Source organism: Solanum tuberosum, unplaced genomic scaffold (assembly GCF_000226075.1).
Source record: "Solanum tuberosum cultivar DM 1-3 516 R44 unplaced genomic scaffold, SolTub_3.0 scf00608, whole genome shotgun sequence".
Classification (NCBI taxonomy): Eukaryota; Viridiplantae; Streptophyta; class Magnoliopsida; order Solanales; family Solanaceae; genus Solanum; species Solanum tuberosum.
The window spans coordinates 120,023-140,950 of NW_006239558.1; the positions used below are offsets into that span (position 1 = coordinate 120,023).

Consider the following 20,928-nt stretch of genomic DNA (forward strand, 5'->3'; position numbering starts at 1 on the left):
GGTGAGGGTGGGGGGGGGGGGGGAGAACAGATTGTGTATAATTGGAAGAGGAAAGCCCATAGCAGAGATAGTCTAAATTTATTTTTCTTATGCCCAATGGTGCATTCTGAGTTTCTCCCAGAGAGTGGAGGTGAGGTGAAGATTAGTCACATTTACTGGTTTCTTCCTTTAAATCGATAGATTCTCTTTTTTAATTGTGAAAAAAAAAGACTTTTTAATTGCTCTCTATTTTCCCCTTCAAAAAGCATTGCGCAGCCATTGTTGAATGAGATCTGTTATTATGTATACTAGTAGGTGAATTATTCTTTCTAAATAAATTTAGTAAGTAAATTGTTGAAGTAACAACTTGATATAAAACTTTCCATCTCACAAAAAAGTAAAATTTGTGCTCCCAGGGTTATGGTCTAGTTGTAAGAGTGCAGCGTGTGATGTGTGGGTTAACCGCACGTCGTGAGTTCGAACCCTGCTCTAGGCAAAAGTCAGGTATTTAAGTGAAGAAGGGGGTAGAGGGGCGGGCCCATTATCCAATTTATATAAACGTTATCAAAAAGTAACAAATTCCTGGTTGAAAATGTTTCATGTAGGGCATGCTTTCATTATCTTGGTTTCCAGGATGTGCAATGGTTACATCTTACTCTGTTAATAACATATATGTGACTCATTTACCCATGTGAATGGTATATCTGTGTATCTGGAAGCAGATAAGATTTGTATTATAAATTATTGTTCACTGTGAAATGCTTTCCATGTCTGTGTATCTGGAAGCAGATAAGATTTGTATTGTAAAACATTATTGTTCACTGTGAAATGCTTTCCATATGATGTTTCATCTTGGAAATTTTGGTGGTAATATTTCAAAGTGGTAATGGAGGTATTTGTTAGAATTAGTTTTGATTCTCTGGTATGTATTTTCATATTAGATTGGTTATGAATTTTGACTAACATAACCTCTTCCCTGTTCAATGTTTGGTTAGGCATGAGTATGAAAGATTTTTATGAGGTTCTTGGCGTCAATCGAAATGCAACTGCCTCTGAAATAAAAAAGGCTTATTATGGGGTATGTTTATCATCCCCTTCTGGATTAGTTAATATTATTTGCAATTATAAGATTGGCTAAGTTCTAGTCAAGTAGGACTTTGTAATGACTGAACTAGCATGCAATTCAAAGTTTTTGGAGTTAGTATCACCTTATCTTTGTTACTGATTATACATTGTGCTATGATTAGCTTGCAAAGCAACTGCATCCAGATATGAACAAAGATGATCCAAATGCTGAAAAAAAGTTTCAAGAAGTCTCAAAGGCTTATGAGGTACTAGCCACTTTGGAGAAGTTTTTTGCTCTATAAAGAAGTTATTGCTGAAGTCATTACTGTATGGAATTTTGGATGACCAATTGTTTGTTCATCTATGTGGCAATTGCAGGTTTTGAAGGATGATAGTACACGTGAACAATATGATCAGGTTTGACATGCCTTATGGATTACTTTGCACTTGAACCTGGCAAACATTTACTTCGCTGTTTGTTTTTATTTGCATATTAGGGGTTTATTTGCCTATAAACATTCATGACTTTGATTATATTTCCTCTTGAATGAGAAGCATTCTGATGCATTGTTGAATATGCAGCTTGGGCATGATGCATTTAATAATATGAACAATGGTGGAGGTGGAGGTCCTGGATTTGATCCATTTGGTGGCTTCAAAAGTCCATTTGAAGACATGTTCAAAAATGCTGATGTAAGGACCATATTCTGGTTTAGTTCTGATAATTCATTTGCATTTGTCTTGGAAAATTACTATGGTGGTATTCTGGATTTTTAATTTTTTCTCTAGTTGTTTGTTAAGCATTGAATTCTACTAATTCACCTCTGATGTTGGCCTCTTCAAAAAATTGGTTCTTGAGCTAGATACAAAGTTGAGTAATTGTGCTTTTCATGAGAGAGGTCCTCTGGTGAACTGATATGACCCTCTGTTCTCTCTTCCACAGATATTTCAAGAGATTATTGGTTGTGTTTTTGCTAAACAGCATCACAGCCGGCATTAGAGAGTGTGTGCACATGATTGCCAAAACAATCTGAATTATTCCCCTCCTTGACTTTTTCTCCCCTTTCCATGAATTTTAGCCCCATTTATATAAAGCTATTTGAGTCGATGACGTTTGAGCGAGTTTGTAGAAGGATAGAGTCTACAAAGACAATGTTTGTGAAGAGCTACTTGTTCGGCAGTGAATTAAGTATTACTCCCCTCTATACCAATTTATGTGGCACTGTTTGACTGGGGATTGAATTTATGGAAGAATTGAAGACTTTTGGAACTTGTAGTCTAAAGCAAGCCTTGGACATTTGTGTGGCTTTAAATAATCTCATTAAGGGTAGAATGACAATTTTTTGGGACATACTAAAAAGCTAATTGGGACAGAAAGTAACTAATACAACAACAACATACCCAGTGAAATCCCACTAGGTGGGGTCTGGGGAGGGTTAGTGTACGCAGACCTTACCACTACCTCGTGGAGGTAGAGAGGCTGTTTCCGGAAGACCCTCAGCTCAAGTGTAACAAAGCCAAGTAAAGGAAGAGAATTATATAAAGCATAACATCCAATAAAGGAGTATTAAATAGTTGCCGAGGGCCTGTGCACCCCCGGGATTAGTCGGGGCTCAAAGAGACTCGGACACCCGGTGCAAATCAAAAAAAAAAAAAGAGTATTAAATAGCTGATGTCATTTTTACCTGTTGAGATGTTCGATGAGGTACTGTTAAAACAGATGCTTTGATAGCTCTCTTTAACCTCTTAGGCATCCACTTTTATGGTCTTTTCAGATGCATCACGACTGTAAAAGCTTAAAAGTCATTTTATGCTAAACATGTCACAATATTAGGTGAACCTGCAACAGGTTACTCTGTTATGCCCATTTCTTTTGCATCCTTACTTTCAATCCTTGAGATCTAACCCTTCTCCATTTTCTGTTGGCATTTATTGGAGATTAGATTTTTGGCAACATCTTTAACAGAGACATGGGTGGAGAGGATGTCAAGGTTTTCTCCTTTTCTGTCTCCTTCATCTGTTATTGTGGCTGTTTTTATCTATGTTCTTCCGCCATTTATCTTTTTAACTGTTTTTGTCCCTTATACTGCAGGTTCCGATTGAACTATCCTTCATGGAAGCTGTTCAGGGGTGCTCTAAGACTATAACATTCCAAACAGATTTGCCTTGCACTGCTTGTGGTATATATGCACTTCCAGCGATTTGCTTAGTTGCCTTTTTTCCTTTTGGAAGGGGGTGGGATGGGGTGGGGGGAATCTAAATAGGATATCAATATGTCTTAAGTACTGTTGTGTGATACACGAGCATTGAAGTGCCTACAAGTTAATCAAAGTCTGGTTATTAACAAGATTAAATAAGTTTTTTTCCTGATAAGGAACAAGACATTAAATAAGTTACTGCTGGGTTTTGAGTGAGAGCTGTGACAGGTGATATCTTGCGAATTTGCTTATAATAGTTTGTCTAGCCCCTTTCAACCTATAAAATTTAGTCAAAGTAGTCCAGACCTGCTAGCTCATGTTAGTGAGGTGGACTCCACTCTACTTGGTACTTACTGTAGCTCCTTTTTCTTCTTCCCTTGTTTCTCTTTTAGGTGGAAGTGGTGTGCCCCCTGGAACTAAACCTGAAACTTGTAGGCGCTGCAAAGGTTCAGGCGTGGTGAGTACCTCTTTGCTTATTTCCACTCTTTACTTCCAGCAACATGCATGTTTCTTTGTGTATAATGTTGGCTCCTTTTATCTTATATTTTCAATAATCCTTTGCAGTCAATCTCGCAAACTGGTCCTTTCACACTTCAGACGACTTGTCCTGCATGCAAAGGAACAGGGAAAATCGTATCGGTATGACATCCTGTCTAACAAAAACAGAGTTGTTAGTTATGCATGCATATAACTGATTGGTCTTTTCCTTCTTTTTTAAATGGAAAATGATCATTGTGCTTGGTTTGCTACATGAATAGGTATAGTTATTATCCTTAACAGATGTCATGACCATCGCAAGAGGAATCTTTAATTTCACTTCATCCCAGTAGGGCAAGAATATTATCCAACATAAAGTTCCTAAATGTACATTCTTTACAAAGAGTGTCTTCAGTCGGGTGATATTTGGAAGAATATTACTCTTAGGTTTTTAAAAAAAAAGGAAGAATACTACTCTAGTTTACGGAGGAAGTGTCTGTTCTCTAGTGTTCTATATCCTGTAAGATGATTGAAGTCTTGCTCTTGAAACAATGAACTGTTAAAAATTATTCTTTTCCACTCTTCACCTACGGTTTAGTCGTATAATTATGTAATGCGTACATTTCTTAGAGGAGTGCAACAATGATCTTTGGACTTTAACCACTGCCAGTTGGAGTATTAACTAGCATTTCAACTTTTACTTTGATGAATTGGCTTTGTTTGATGCATCGTTGTGTTAGAGATTGAAACAATAATAGAATTATTCTTGGCCTACAGAGTTTCTGCAAGTCTTGCAAAGGAAACCGTGTACTACGAGGACCAAAGACAGTGAAAGTAGATATCATGCCTGGTATGTTGTAACCACAGATATATCTATGCACGAAGTAATTATGGTGTGAATATACCTGATTTGTCAACATAATGTATCTTGATGCATATGTTGTAATCTGCTGGTTTGAAATCCATTAGTTAGAGTCTGTTCATTATTGATTTAGCAACTTAAGTTGATGTAACCCATGTTATAGAACTATAGCATAGTTGGGACTTGTGCACCACAATGACCCTTTTTGCCCTTCTCCAAAAATATGCCAAAGAAACCAAAATGAGGAAAATATAATGTCAGATGAAAGCATCTTATTGCTAAAATATGAATGTGAGCTGTTGTGAATTTACTTCCACTCAAACCTTTTTTCTTTCACCAATGGATGCTCATACAGTTCTTTTAGCATTAGAGCTTCTATATAGCACAGGGTAAAACTGTGTGTGTTGAACAACTTTTGCCTCCACTGTTTTCTCTATTGCTATTATGTGATGTTTAATGGTTCTTTGCCTCTTCCGGGAAACCGAAGAAACAGATGAAACCATAGAAACACACATGGATAAGTATCCTGTCCATAAAAACACACATGTACAAGTATTCTTGTCTACATACAGATCAATTCAAGAAGGGGAAACCCATACATGCTGTAGCAAGGGACATAATATGTTGTGGCTTGTGCCTGTGCATGCCCCTAGATATTCTGTATCACTCATTATTTTTCATCAACAGGAGTTGACACTGACGAGACACTCAAGGTGTATGGAAGTGGTGGAGCAGATCCTGAAGGCAATCGACCTGGAGATCTTTACGTTGTTCTTAAGGTTCGGTTGAAAACTTTCATGGTTCTTTTGTATGTCAGGTTTCTTCTATTCTCAAATTTGATTCATGTTACTCATAGAGGCCTTTGGTATTCCTTTTTTAGGTCAGAGAAGACCCTGTTTTCCGGAGAGAAGGCTCTGATATTCATGTCGATGCTGTTTTGAGTATCACCCAGGTACTATTTCCATAACCAACTATAAGCTTTGTTGATCTAAACAAACTTGTCGCTGCAGTATATTAAGGAATATAGAGTAACTACAGTTAACTATTCCCTCGCAAATCTTGAGTAGATTTTTGCCGACTGTTTCCAGTGTTATTTTTGGCATCTAAATTAGCATCCTCATTTTACTGTTTCCTTGCGTTTTTTTCGTCTTCAAATCTTTTTCTTGTGATGCTTATAATCTTTTAAACCTTTCAAAATCCCATTTACCTCTAAACAAAAACATTATGATGTTACCTAAGTTCTTGACGTAGATTAACACTGATTGAAAACTATATGTAAGTGGATAGAGGATACCAGATGAAACATTGTGCATTAATATTCTACACATCGAGCTAATTGACAAATTTTATGACATTAACACCTGCTGGGAACTCGGGACCAAAAAGTAATTATGCATCATTTCTGGGCATCTGATAGCCATAACAGTTGTCAACCTGAGGCCACATACTTCTGCCATTTTGTTGTTTCTTTTTATGGTTCCTAAAGCTATGAATTATGAATCTTCTCTGTGTATTATGGTTAGATTCTGATGAATACTTAACTGCAGGCAATCTTGGGAGGAACAATCCAAGTCCCAACTCTGACAGGAGATGTTGTTGTTAAGGTACTAAAATACTACTAAGCTAATCATGGTTAATCTTTATCCTCTATTTTCATTCTTAGAATGTTTTAAATTTTGATGCTTATGCACTTTGATTGTCTCTACAACTTGGTAAAGTGAGATGCTTCTCCCAGCATATCTCAGCATGTCTAATACTCATTGTAAAAGGCAATGTTCAAGTAAACACTAAAAGGGTAGAAATATGTTTGGACGATACTGGTTTTATGATGGTTGGGCTTAGGGTTGAAAATAGCAGGAAGAGATGAACCACAGGGAGCTCTCAGGGACTACTGGGAGGCAATGTTGAAAGTTGGCAGGGAGCTTGGATTTTTTTCTGCATTACCCAGAATTTTATGAATTGAAAAGTGAGAGCAGCATGATATTATCATGAAATATAAACACTAATGCATGTCTATAAACTGATAGTGAACAAACTCATTGTACTACTTCATTTTGCTGAAGTTCTAGTGAGGGTCCACCTAAACTATTCAAAAAAAATTAAGTTAAGTGGAAAATCTCCAGACAATTGAGGTTATTTGATCTATAACAGCAACTGCCAAAATACCACTTGGCCAGAAAGTTCCCGGAGTTGGAATTTAAGGCAAAGAAGTAGATCAAATATTCTGCACTTAAACTAGGTGGTAAATTAGGCAAGCTCTTGTTTGATCTGTATCCAGATATTTAATAATTCCTTTTTTATTTGGGTTAAGAATCTTCTACTACTTAGCCAGAAAGTGTTTCCAAACATAAAAAGTTTAGGGCATAAAGTAGATTCTATTTTCTGCTCTGGCTAGGTTGATTAAGCAATTATCGGTACTTGTTCAATCTGCATCGAGATAGTACATTGTCAGTTTTTGAGTCTTCAAATCATTCTTACCCTGCATTATATGAGTTCATGCATGATGATATGTGATGCATGCTTTGACTTCTAAGGCTTGACAGGTCCTTTTGGTCGATTTCCAGTTGATTGCCTCAACCTATCGATTGAGTGAGTTGGAGAAGAAAGTCTTAGAAGGCTACGACTCTATAAGTTTCGCGTCTTATTTTTTTGCGTGTCTACTATTTATTTAGTGAGAAGTAGTTACTGGTTTGTTTCTTGTGGGCAATGGTCATTGCAAGAATATTAAGGTTAATTAAGCAATTATCGGTACTTGTTCAATCTGCATCGAGATAGTACATTGTCAGTTTTTGAGTCTTCAAATCATTCTTACCCTCCATTATATGAGTTCTGTGCCCAAATTTTGACATCCTGTTGTTTGTAGGTTCGTGCAGGCACTCAACCTGGCCAAAAGGTTGTCCTCAAAAAGAAAGGTAAGAACTTCATTTACTTTGTTTGATGCAGATTTTTTCTTCTGGTTTAGTTCTTTTGATGAATGCTCAAAATATACTTGAATGTCAGTTGATTTGGATATTTACCCTTATCATCAAGTCACAGTGTGAGATGTAGTTGGAGTTGTATCAATTTGCAATCTGATGTGTGTAATAACAAATAACTACATTGTTCGCAAGGCCTCCCAGCTTCTCAAAGCATTTTTCTTTAATGTGCACAGAGTCGGTTAACCTTGTTATAAACTTTCTCGTTCAAGCTTATAACATTTCTGTGTGCTCATGCAGGAATAAAAGGACGGAATTCCTTCTCATTTGGGGATCAGTTTGTTCACTTCAATGTCAGCATTCCCACGTAGGTGCCCTTTGTGTAAAATGAGGAAACGACTGCCAACTACTGCACTTTTTTACTACCCTAGACTCTTTCTTAAGCCTAATCTTTAGAATTTAGGAGATTTATAGTTTGATGGCCTCTAATTACTCTTAAAACATCTTCTACTGGAGAAGGTACACCCCTGAAGCTATCCTGTATTATGCTATCTAATGATTAAATTTGCCAACTTGGGTGCAGGAATTTGACACCAAGACAGCGTCAATTGATTGAAGAGTTTGCCAAGGAAGAGCAAGGGGAGTATGATAAAGGGGCTGCAGCAGGAGCCTCGAGGTGAGGGCAGGGCACAGTGCTTACAAGGTAGGTTAGGGGATATAGGTGCGAGTCAAAAGTGTGTACTATCACGTATTCTTTCTCTCATGAGCTGGGGAACTTAGCCAGAGCAATTTTGGGGTTTGGTCATCACCATTTTATCGGTTTCCTTTACATTCAAGTAAGGATTTAATTGTTGCTTGATGGAGGAGACAGGTTGGTTATAGTATTATTATTGTGACAATGAGATAATGTAGCACTTGATCTGCAACTTAGTGTTGTATATAAATATGATGAAACAAATAATTTTTCTAAAGGAAAGTGAAATTCTACCATGATATTGGTCCTTTTTTCTGCGCTTATTGAATAGGATAATAGCAGAAGAACGATTCAACTAAGTAATTGACTCGGTTAAGTTGTGTAATATCACTTTTTAAAGAAGTCTAAATCCCTTGGGTGCAAGTATTGGTGAACTGGTGATGAACTTAAAATTCAAATGTTGAAATAGTTGTAATTGTAAATTTGTTTACTTATTGGATGGAATCAGGTTTTGTTTAAATTGTAACTTAAGCTTCACTCTAAAGGTACAATTGAAGTTCAATTAAGTACTTAATTGTTGGCTGAATATTTTGTTCTGGAAAAAGATCAGCTGTCTTTGCAATTCTAATTCAAACTTACATTTAACACAAGTACTACTTCTGTCCAGTTTTAATTGTTATGGTTTCCTTGTTTTAGTCAAGTTATAAGAACTTTGACTAATGTTTTATGATGTATTTTTTCATCATATTGATATGCAAAAAAAATTGCAATTTATAGTACTTTTTGTATAGTTTTTTTTTGTACTTTTTCTATAGTTTTTGAATGTCTATTTTTTTTTGTTTAAAATATTGAATAAATGTAATCTAATTTAATTTTGAAAATTAGTCAAATTGATTTTTGAAAAGCGCAACATGACTAATTTGCCTATTATGAACTTAATAATTCTAGAGACGTTGCATATATGCTAAAACGAATGTCAAAGAGATGTCAATTTTCCCAGGCACGATCCGTGAGTAGCACTCGTTCTATATGTTGAGGCCAATGAAGTTGAGGTAGGCAAAGGTTGGTAGCCTTCCATGATGCATGGTCCAGAAGAAGAATTTGAGAAACACATTTTTATTAAATCTGAGTACATTTTAGGGAGGCTGGTGATTTCCCATGAGGCATCTTTATATATGCAGATGTTGAAGCATCTTTGATTACACTATGATAAAAAGGTCTTCCAACTCAGCGGGAGTCATTCTATATGGCGGAATAGAGATAGGTTGAGTATCAGGAAGAATATCTATACCAAAGTCTATTTCTCTATCAGGAGGGACTCCGGGAAGATCATCTGGAAAGACCTCTAGAAACTCACTCACAACTGGAACTGGAACTAACTGAATAGGCGGTGTCTCAACACTAAAGTCATTAACTCGGACTAAGTGATAGATGCACCCCTTGGAAACTAACTTTTTGGCCTTAAGGTACGAAATAAAACGACCCTTAGGCACTGTTGAACTACTTCTCCACTCAATAATTGGCTCATTAGGAAACTGGAACTTAACTACTCGAGTTCTACAATCAACTGAGGCATAACAGATATGAAGTCAGTCCATACCTAGAATAACATCAAAGTCCACCATGTCTAGCTTGACTAAGTCAGCCATGGTGTCCTTGTGATTGTTAGAAATGGTACAATCACGATAAACTCTCTCAGCTAGAATAGACTCACCAACAGGTTGTGACAAATATCTCCTGTCTTAATTTTTATCATGTGTCACGATCTGATTCATTCCTTTACTAGATGTGATTCCCCTATAATATGAATAATCCATACCAAAAGAAGAAAAAAAACTTTTAACAAGGATAGGATACCACCTTCAACCTCATGAGGAGAAAGAAATTCGATTCATAGTAAGAGCACGTTAGTTAAATCCATGCCACCTTAAAGTTACAAAGGGGAACTATTTTTGACTTGACTTCCTTTACGAGTCTGGCCCCAAAATAAATATTTGTATAGCAAAAAATATCAAAAAGGACCCTTTCTAAAAACAACGATCAAAACAGACATTTCGCCCAGAAATGGGTGAACTGCCCATTACCACCTGTAAAATAAAACATAACCTAAGAATGAAGGAGCCTAAATGGTGCTTACCAACTGAGTAACTCTCCTTTGTCTAAATATTCTAATTATCCATCGTAAAATAGTACTCACCTATGGGCCCCATTGGACATAGAAAGGTATGATTTGTTAAATCTTCCACGGTGATTAAGGAATCATTAAATATTGATTAACTTTACTATTTTGCCCTTTGTTCATATATGTGCATACAAAAATAAGTTAGAAAAAATATACGTAAAAATTTAACAATTCCATCCTGATTTAATAAATGATCACGTAATATGAAATAATTATTTTTAGTAATAAGATGCTTGGAGGAGTACAAATGTTTTTACTATCAAATTGCAATTTATGTGTGGTCACTACAGAAGTATGATGTTTATAAACCTGGATTCTGTTCACATGTTGTGATATTGTAATAAGCAAAACTGAAACTTTTTAACACTAACGGTTTATAAATCAATGATTTGGAACTGGAACAGTAAACTCAACTCAAGAATCTCCGGATCTCTTCTTCTCCCAGAAGGACTATAGCTTCCACTTCATTTTGATTATCCATCACGTAAAAAAAACTTACTCAAGAGTGGGCGTTTAATTTAGCAGTTGGTAACAAAAATATTTTTCCTGGACATGTTCTGGGCTGATAGTCGATACTACAACACAAGGATCACTATTACATTGTGGAGATAGTGTTGCATTCATATCACGACTCAATCGTAGAAGAAGAAATTGCTGACATCGCCGCCAATCTTGTGTGATAAGAAGCATCCAACAATTGCTATTCCTCCGCAATCAAATTGATGGTTAGTTGGATAGAAAGAAACCAAATAAAAATTGTAAATTATGATGCTGTTATAGAATAGAAATAAAATGAAGGAGCTTTTTTTTATTATGGTGTCTCGTTTCATTGCCTTTTTATCTATTATATAGGCTATAGGAGACTTGTAAATATTAAAAAAACGATGGACATGATCGATTTTCCCTGTTTTTTTTTTGGGGGATAGACCTTGTCTGTGGATTTTATGTCTGTCATATTTTAGTAGGGTTGGCATTGGTTTCTTTCTTTCTTTTTGGTCTAAAAGAAGCTCCTTATATCAAAGGAAATAAAAAGTAGTACCGGGACGATCATATGATGTGCTATAACAACTTGAGAACAAAAAATGGCTTGTATGTGCAGGCAGTTCTACCATCAATAGATGGGAATAATGGCTTGTATGTGCAGTTCTAAATTATGAGGCTTACCAAATTACTTTTCCACGAATCATATCATGTATATATATATATATAAAAGAGAATTCTAGGCCCGCCTACATGACGCAACCACAAATCAGAATTCTTTTTAAATTTATTTATTCCCAAAACTAGCCTTCCCCTTTCACGAAAATTTGTGACTTTTATAAAAAGTTGCAACTTTTATGAAAGATTGTGACGTTTATGAAAGGTTGTGACTTTTTAAAAGAGTATTGTTTATGTTTCTGCAAAGTTATTGTCTCCGGTTATATTGAACATATACACATATAGTAGGTATATACTCAGTGTGCAGAACATAATTATGGTACTCAGTTCCAAGAATTCATGTTTTGATATTCTATATAAAATTATGTAACTTAAGTACTATATATAAGCTTACATATTATCTATTTTTACATAGATATGAAGCTTCTCACTAATCAATTTAAGAAATTCATTATACAAGTTCAAAAGTTATAATTGCTTTCATATTCAAGCGTAACTTTTTTTTTTGAATTTGTTAACAATTTTTTGAATTTTTTCTCGAGACAAATATCACAATTGTACAATCTATGCAACTTAAATGTGTTTTTTTTCTTACGAAATGCCTAGATTCTTATTTTCTTCTTTATTTTCCTTTTAATGTCTATTAAAGAACCAATGATTTATAATTTCCTAAATAATTCATTCATTAGAGGTTCTTGAGTTATGTGATAATGACAAATAATCAAATTCATGTTGGAATATTGCTAATATTTTTTTAAGAACCTTTTTTCTATTATTTTTAATATATTGATATTAGTAAAGGATTATTTGCAAGTTCAATGCAATTATTTATGACCGCGAGAAGCGCGGACAAATTGCCTAGTATATATATAAAGTAAATCGGAGCTGATAATCAGCTTTAAGAAATGAGCAAAACAAAAATGGAAATTCAAGAAAGTGTTGTTCACAAAAATCAAGAACATTACTTATATCTTAGAAAGTCACCTCAATACAGAAAAACGATTTCATTCCAACGATAAATAAGTAACAAAATAGAAAGTCTAAGTTTAACCAGAAACGAAAAAAGTGTCCAAGAAAGAGCACCTTTCAACTGAAATGGGTGGGCAGCTTCACTCACTAGATAATACATGCCCAGACACGAGGGAAAGGGAATGAACAAAGAAGGTCAAAATTTTTAGGATGACATCAACACCCAGACAGATGATGGACCTCTCTACTTAACATTATTCAAAACACCAAAACAATGCATACTAAACCTATCTTCTCAAACTAGGCCTACAAGTTATGTCATCTCAGCAATAATAATCAAGATGAGAGGAACTACAGCTCGAATACTTAAATCTCCATGAGAGACTTATTGTAAGAATGGAATCGAAGTATAAGCGTTCACCCGTGCAGCGAGTACCTGAAGAATGAGGTGGCTGCAAGCGAAAATCCATGATATGCTCGAACTGGTCATTGACATGTTTGTTAGTACATTCTGCAATATACGCTTCAAGATGCAGCTTTCACTTTTGATTTTTGTTTCTTGGTATCCAACGCCCCCAAACCTGTCCCTAAACCAACAGGAGTTTGATCTTGTTCCCCTGCTTTGGATAGGTCTGCTTGGGTATCTCCAGATCCATTAGAAGAATTACTGTTTGCTTCTTTCTTTTCTTCATTAGTTCCACTAGGATTTGCAGCATCCGGTGTTGTGCCAGAATTTATTACATTGAGTAGCTGGGTAAGAGGAGGTAAAGTTGATGCAGGAACACCACTGGGACGTACAAGAAGACCCCTTGCTGCAGCTTTTTTCCGTACTTCAGCAGCAGCTCGTGCAGCTCTTTCATCAACTCCTCTTCCCCGAGGAAGCCCATCACCAAGTGCTGAAGAACTTAATGATTGGTTCATTCCACCAATACCAGTACCTCCAGCAGCAGCTTGAAATGCGTGTAACAAGCTAGGATGAGCCTGCAATATTCAACTCAATAGTGTGAACATTCAATTTCTCATTGACATAGTAAAGCAAATCCAAGGCGACTAGAACCATAACCCTAGAATGAAAAATCCACTCCAAATTGGCCATCAAACAAGAAAAAGGAATAGCGGCCAAGATACATTATATTGTAATTGTTGATCCAAGGCTTCTGAAGAGGATTAAACATGCAACTAGTGTGAGAGACATAGCAATGACGAAGTAATGAAAACTAGAAAAGCAAGTCTAAATCCCCCCCAGAACAAGCCTTCCATTTCTGCCTCAAGGTGAGGGTTTAGGGTAAGCAAATATGTCGAGATTATTTAATGATCCCCTCAAAGGATCATAAAGGGTACAAAACTGTTATGAAAAAGTTACCTTCAAAATATCATAAGCCTTCTGTGCAGAAGCCACATTCAGAGATTGACCTTTCTGCTTTTGCGCATTCATCTGTTAAGGATTTCCATATTTCAAAAAGCACATAAGGGAATGATAATCTTGTTACAAGAAATTAGAGATCATCAGGCTTGAGTAACTTATACCTGCAGCTCACGCATCTTAAATGTTTTCATCCAGTTCTGAGAATCGCGTGTCCTTGAATCCTCCTCTCCCAGCTGTTTGGCTAGTATATCATAAGTTTTCTTTTCATGCTGTTGAAAAAAATTTAATTAAAATGGTTAAAACAGTAACTATCATTTTCTTAGCACAGTAAACTATCCAGTTAAAGTACATGCCTGGTGCGAAAGCTTGAAAGCACCCATACAGTTGAACGCAATTGCCAGAGCATGATAACAAACAGCAGTCTGAATATGTTCCTCCCCAAGCAACCGTTCATTCTTTTTCAATGCTTCTTGGAGATAACGAAGTGCTGTATCCATCTTTCCAATATCTTGGTACATCATTGCAACATTTATAAATGTTGCAGCAACATCCGGATGATCAGGACCTGATGACAAGCCAAGAAGAAGCAAGGCACGTGACATATGCCTCAATGCAAGTTCTGTTTGGTTAAGACCATGATAGAAAAGAGCCATGTTTCCATAACTGCAGCAACATTACCATACCAAACTCACATTACTAGACATAATGATCCCAAAATACAGGTTTCCGGCATCAAAATCGACACCAGTAAGCCAATAGGCATCATATAGCAAAAGAAAGAAAAAGAGTTCAAAGACAAAAGAAAATTGCCTGTGTGCAGTGTCAGGATGGTCCAGTCCAAGGCATCTTTCATTTATGATAAGTTCCTTGTGCTGTTGCATTATAGCACCAGCCATATCTCCAGCATGATATAGAACCATAGCAAGGTAGCTGAAAGAGAACAAAATTATAGAAAAGAATAAAGATAAGACAGAAAAGCCAATGAAAGCAAAAGACAGAAAACACAATAACCAAAGACTAGAATGCACAAGCATATTCTCTCACAATGGTGAAGTGGTAGAGCACAAGACTACTTACCGACAACAATTGGCAACTTCCCGGTGCATTGGACCCGTCACCTGCATTTTTTAAATTATTGCAATCAGAACTAAATAATATAAGACATCAAAGCATCGCAGAGAAAAAATAATCAGTAATATACCTGCTGAAGTATTGTGAATGCTTCGGAAAATAAAGTGTAGGCCTCACTAAGCAAACCCTGAAATGTATGGGGATGTTATTCCACCTAGGTAGGCTCCAAACTAAACAGTACAACAAAAGGCAAAAAAGATTGACAGCTAGCCTCTCAAGATATCCATGACTAACATGAGAATCTCCATTTCTTTCACCAATTGAAACAGTTAATACCTCAGCTAATTGAGCCTTCCCTGTTTCAACGAGGTCCTTAGCTTCTGGACTAACTGGGATAGAATGCTTCACCACTGGTTGGAGATTCATAATATCTGATGCTTGAAAAGGTGCAGCAGAGTCAAGGTCATATTTACGAGCTGCAACGGTTACACCTACCTGTTAAAAGAAAAGTTCTAGGAGTCACTTGGACATATTAAGGTAGAATTCTGTGTCTAACATGGGGCAATAGATTGACCTGCTGCGCAAGAAAAGCACAACCCGCGGATTTCAAAGGGAAGACTATTATCAAATTGAGCTCATATTACTTATAGCTATCTAAAATAAGCTGAAAAGATGCTTTATTAATCTTTAGCCCAAATACTAAGAGGGGAAATTTATGAACAAAATTTCATCAACCACCGCAAGGACAAGTTAACAACCTCCAGTCATCTCTACCACCAAGGTATAGTGATCTCCATCTAACAGCTCATATTCAAATAAAAATTTAAATTCAATTTAAACATAAAGACAACAATGTAATTAATGTGTCAAATAACAGGACAAATTTTTCACTGTGCCTAATCACCCATATTAAGATTTGCGTATCTGGAAGGAAATTTCACTACTTGACTTTGATGGTCTTGAGAAGTTGAACACTCAAAAGAACAGGGACAACTTTTTCCCAACTTCACTTGCGCTAAGAGAACTAATGCCAGAAAGAGCAGTCCACGCACAATAAATAAATAAAATGCTGGCTGTCTCTAAAGCAGGACAATAGACGGTAAAAGACTTCCAGCGGACTACCTCTGGATGATCCAGAAAAGAGTCTCAACTCTTAAAATACAATGAAACAGTCATGCATATAGAAAGTACAAAAGCTAACACCAAACAAGTTTCCATTTTCACTTTGCAGCAAAGTTTCGAGTCAGTAGTCACAGTAAAATAAACAAGATGTGTGTTTTTCACCATATGAATTCTAGGGATCTCGATATATGAATTATGACATGGCACTAGGGGTACAAAATCAAACCAAACCCACCCAATCCGTTCAAGTTTGGGCGGGTCATTGACCTACCCATTTATTAGCTCAACCCATTAACACTTGGGCTGTTATGTAGCCCAAATTTACTCATGAAAAATCTTGTAAAACAAAAGACATTTTTTTTTTAAACTGGAAAAAAAAAGACATTTTTATTTGATATGTTTATTATATAGTCATAATAAAGAAAAAGAAAATTATTAGGCCATAAAAATTTATAAAAGAACAAATAAAGCAATTAAAACTTAGTAAGAATTGTGTGGGTTGGGTTATGACCCGCATTTTAGCCCATTTCAGCCCAACCCGTCCATTTGACACCTCTATATGGCACCATAGCCACTTCGAAAAGATGATAATGATTGACCAATATAAGATAATACGGGGATAAAGGGGAAATAGCATTAGGAAGAAATGCATAATCACAACTAAATCTAAGAATTCCTGGATGAAAATACCTTCTGACAGAGATTGCGTACAACTGGAATTTTCTTTACCAGCACTTTTGCATCCTCAGGCAACTCAAACTGAAGAGAGAGAGAGAGAAATCAACCTTAACTGATAACTTAAAACATCTGGGCAAGCAACTGGAAGAGGTTCTTAAAAGAATATGATACCTGATACTTGAGTTTCGCAAATTCTTGGATGTCAGACCACAAACTGTCAGACGTGATGCTCAAATAGGAGGACTGTTTCTTCTTGGCAGATCCTACATTTTTTCGCTTTCCTTGTCCCTTGGATGACTTTTGCTGGTTCCCGATGTGGTCCTATGAAATGTGTTTCATAGAATTAATTTTATTAAAATCATTTACCATATACTCGTCTCTGAGAAACAATGAATATATATATATATATATTTTATTTTATTTTGAGATGAAGGTAACTGTGTATTCACAAAAAGCTCATCATCAAACAAATGATGAGCATAGATCACTTACAATGAAGAATATATTAGCCCAGCAAGCTTAAATGATTCTAGAAAATGCTTGCTCTATATCGGCAACATAAATTTTCAAACAATGAAACTAATAATCTCCATATGCTTCTTCAAATATCAGCATACAAATGAATAATATTGGCCAAGCATGGGAATGCTACAAAACTGTATATAAAAAGAGGGAAAAAAGTAACCCACCCTAATAGCTCAAGCTTTTACATGAGGTGGTATGCATAATTCAACATGGTATTAGAGCTGCTAGAGATCTTATACTCAAGTCTCTGTCACTCATCAACAATATATTTTCAGTGATGGCCGAAGAAAAAGAATCACATCAGCACTTGAGGGGCGTGTTGTAAACCTAAATAAATAAATAAAACTATCCCCTAATGTTTAAGAGGTTAAGCTTTTAGATGAGGTGGTACACTCAATTCAACAGAACTTATTCATGATATTTTACTACAAGAAAAAGCAATAAATGGCAGTAAGTTATGACAATAAGCACTCTCTCTCTCTCTCTCTACCTTCTTTTGGTTTCTAGAACTGTTGGCGCCGCCTTTATTAGATACTGTTTGCATATTTCCAAACAAACAGTTGTAAAAATGTGAGATTGTGTTTGCAAGATCATAGTCCTCAGCATCCCTCAGCAAATCCTGCATGTCCCATCAGATCAAATTGTTAGTAATTCCAAAATTCACAAACATATAAATTAATATTCAATTTCTTCAGTTCCGTGCATCAAGATAATCAGAGTAAAATATCACATGTGCTCCAGCTTACACACCATGTGGTTAAGCGTAAATGAATATTTTGAAACCACCAGAGCCTAAAAAACCCTTTTGTTGATTTAAGAGAGCTTTTGACCAGAAGAATTAAAAAATAAAGGCAGGTGAAAAAAATTACACTTCACTATTCTACTAATAATACTAAACAAAAATGTTGAGACATGACATGAGACACAAAATAATTGATCCTTAGAGAGAATTACAAAAATGTTGTTCAAGACCAAATGGCGAAGCATGTTCTCAAGTGGGACCACACTTGTCAAAGCATAAGATAAAGTGCGTTCACAATTCAATATTATTAAGGCTTTTTTGAAGTAGCAATGAAAAACTTGTTTTTTATCAACAGCATTCAAAAACCTATTTCAATCTGAAGAACAAGATTAATCACCTTGAGGATGTGCTTTGCACATCTGACAAGAATCTCGTTGGAACAAAGATCCCATAAATGAGGCAAGTTCCTGGTTCCCTCGGCCACCTGGAGAACAAAGGACAAGACAAAGCCAAGCTTACTACTTTTAACTGACATTAAACTTCCGTTCGTGCTAAGAAAATTCTTATATTTGTTGGAAAAGCCTAAGCAATACAACAATTGGATGAGCTTATTTGGAGATCCTTACTGTTCCTAGATAACGCAAATTAATTCCATGTGCATGGAGTGCCTCAGTTAAAGTTTGCCCATCCATGGGTGAAACTTCAAGTGTGCAGAGATCTTGAACGAACTTCGGAAGCACAGCGTCTTTCAGATACAAACTCACTTTCTTCACAAGTTCTTGGTCAGCAACTATCTCCTGGTCGAGTTGGCAGAAAAGAACCATATAAGTATTTAACACCTTAAAAAAAACAAGCAAGGAATAATAATCAAAAGCAAAAAAATCACCTCTTCACTCCCAGCCAACTTAAAATCTGTAAAAACGTTAGGATTGAAAAGTATATCATCAGTATCTTTTCTTCCTGAGTGAAAACAGCAGTGGTTGGCAGCATCCTTCACACTTTTCTCTCCCTAAATAAAAGCCAAAAGAACATACACAGTTGACAAGTAGGGTCTGGAGGGGTAAAGAGGTCATTCCGGAGGACCCTCGGCTCGAGTATAACATATCAAAATAGGTATGAAAAAGAGAAAACGACAGTAGAAAAACAAAGAAACTAATAAGGAAACAGTAACAACCACAAAATATTGCAATAACCTAAACACAATGAATAACTATGATGGTGGAATCAAAAGCAAGACACTATAAGAATACGGCTAAACCCCTCGAAAATCAAGAGAACACTCCATACCTACTAACCTTGCCTAAAGGAAGTAATTTTCCTACTATTAAGGAAGCAATTTTCCTCATTTTTAAGGAACTTGTTTTCCTAGAGAAAATGTTTTCCAAAAAATTTGTCCAACCAAAAATGGAAAATAAGAAAATATTTTCCTCCATACCAAACACACCCACAAAAATCAGGAAGAGTTGAAAGCAATTATAAATAGGATATGTCATTAGCAATCAAAGCTGAGATCATTAACTAGAACTTTCAGATCTCATCAAGCAAATTCTTAAAGAAATATCTTTTGAGAAGTGTCTTGATAAAAAATATATTATCCAACAACAAATACAGTCAAGTAAAATAGGTAACTTATACCCAACAGTAGCGCAACTTCAGTAATTATTGCGGTAAGAAACTGGCTTTCAAAAATGCATTCCCTATCATTATAACTAGACACGGAAAAGTGCTTCAGTAAAAGAAGAGGCTTCACTTAAGCAGGAGATCACTACCTCATTGCTGTTAACTTCAGTCGGGGCAACGACATCATTTGTTGGTAATTCCTCAGTGTTATTTACACTAGTACAATCAGAGGCCACTGGTGCCTCCCCTTCTAACTCACACTTGGATTTTGATCTCTCGGCAACTTCAGCCTAAGAGAAAGAGGATGAGGAACCAACATAATATTTTGAAAATATAAAATGTCAGAAATCAGATCCCCAAGAATAAAAGCAAGCACCGAACCCCAAAAAAACCAGGTTCAGAGATACGGAATTAATATAAGAAACAAAATAAATTGAATACATTGAAAATATGAAAGCAAACTTGTCATAGTACAAGCAGGACTAACTTGGCAAAATGCAGTTATCAACTCAGGTCGCAAAATACAAAATCTGGAACCTGGACCAGTATAATTTGCGTCACGAGGAGTGACCCTCATCAAGTCCAACAGATAATGCCTGAAAACCACAATCTCAATAAAGTGATAAAAGTGCTCCCACTAAAGTTGGTTGAGTCAAAGAAATCATATTATTGGGGAAAAGAGGGTGGTCACATATTATCAAAAGATACACATGCATTTAACTGCAATTAATGAAGTCCACTATATCACAATTTCTCTTCTCCAAGTTATACATCTAAACAATATGAAATTATTTAGCTTGGAGGAGTGTGTTGTGTGCATATTTAGCAGGACTTCAATCATATGAATCCTATGGAGAAACAGAACTTGACATCACCAATGAACCAAACTTAGCTTTCATCATAACGAAAATGAGTCCCCCCCCCCTTCCTCTCCTAGAGCAGTAACGTATCAAATAATAATCACCTATCATCACTACCGACAATGCCCTTGCATTCCACCGGTGCAGCTAATTTGAATTCATTTCCAGATCCATCAAGGACAGTATGTTCCTTCAAGTGCAGACGTTTTGCAGCTTCTAGCACCTAAGACATATAGCAGGATGAAATTTCAGGCACATGAGAGAACCAGATATGAGTTCAAATGAACAAGATGAATCAAGAATGATAAAAAGGAAAAGTAACATCACCCATCAGTACAATTCACATTGAAATATCACCCCTGTGATCCCGATCAACAAACATCATTCTTTACCATCTAAATTATCAGGAATTAAGGAAGCTCCCCCCCTCCCCCCACCGCCGCAC

The 20,928-nt window shown here is 36.1% G+C and overlaps 2 protein-coding genes across 3 annotated transcripts in view; one reads left to right on the forward strand and one right to left on the reverse strand.

The window, feature by feature from the left end:
* LOC102580612 (chaperone protein DnaJ) overlaps positions 1-8,500 on the forward strand; it is a 10,524-nt gene extending 2,024 nt beyond the window's left edge. Inside the window, exons 4-18 of the mRNA XM_006366439.2 lie at positions 975-1,057; positions 1,227-1,310; positions 1,423-1,461; positions 1,627-1,737; positions 2,988-3,035; positions 3,137-3,224; positions 3,635-3,699; positions 3,807-3,881; positions 4,497-4,569; positions 5,269-5,360; positions 5,462-5,533; positions 6,129-6,185; positions 7,445-7,493; positions 7,797-7,863; positions 8,080-8,500. Coding sequence (XP_006366501.1) covers positions 975-1,057; positions 1,227-1,310; positions 1,423-1,461; positions 1,627-1,737; positions 2,988-3,035; positions 3,137-3,224; positions 3,635-3,699; positions 3,807-3,881; positions 4,497-4,569; positions 5,269-5,360; positions 5,462-5,533; positions 6,129-6,185; positions 7,445-7,493; positions 7,797-7,863; positions 8,080-8,176 — 1,100 coding nt within the window. The 3' untranslated portion in view covers positions 8,177-8,500. The remainder of the gene's footprint in view (positions 1-974; positions 1,058-1,226; positions 1,311-1,422; positions 1,462-1,626; positions 1,738-2,987; positions 3,036-3,136; positions 3,225-3,634; positions 3,700-3,806; positions 3,882-4,496; positions 4,570-5,268; positions 5,361-5,461; positions 5,534-6,128; positions 6,186-7,444; positions 7,494-7,796; positions 7,864-8,079) is intronic.
* Positions 8,501-12,472: 3,972 nt separating this feature from the next.
* LOC102580957 (clustered mitochondria protein) overlaps positions 12,473-20,928 on the reverse strand; it is a 17,039-nt gene continuing 8,583 nt past the window's right edge. Inside the window, exons 13-29 of one of the 2 annotated variants that reach the window (XM_006366440.2) lie at positions 20,588-20,706; positions 20,111-20,219; positions 19,773-19,913; positions 18,890-19,012; positions 18,630-18,800; positions 18,401-18,487; positions 17,752-17,880; positions 16,908-17,057; positions 16,749-16,817; positions 15,273-15,431; positions 15,067-15,123; positions 14,943-14,983; positions 14,676-14,795; positions 14,219-14,528; positions 14,027-14,134; positions 13,863-13,934; positions 12,473-13,480 (exon numbers count right to left, since the gene is read on the reverse strand). In XM_006366440.2, the coding sequence (XP_006366502.1) occupies positions 13,025-13,480; positions 13,863-13,934; positions 14,027-14,134; positions 14,219-14,528; positions 14,676-14,795; positions 14,943-14,983; positions 15,067-15,123; positions 15,273-15,431; positions 16,749-16,817; positions 16,908-17,057; positions 17,752-17,880; positions 18,401-18,487; positions 18,630-18,800; positions 18,890-19,012; positions 19,773-19,913; positions 20,111-20,219; positions 20,588-20,706 (2,421 nt within the window). In that variant the 3' untranslated portion in view covers positions 12,473-13,024. The remainder of the gene's footprint in view (positions 13,481-13,862; positions 13,935-14,026; positions 14,135-14,218; positions 14,529-14,675; positions 14,796-14,942; positions 14,984-15,066; positions 15,124-15,272; positions 15,432-16,748; positions 16,818-16,907; positions 17,058-17,751; positions 17,881-18,400; positions 18,488-18,629; positions 18,801-18,889; positions 19,013-19,772; positions 19,914-20,110; positions 20,220-20,587; positions 20,707-20,928) is intronic. The other variant, XM_006366441.2, reaches the window with a different exon arrangement.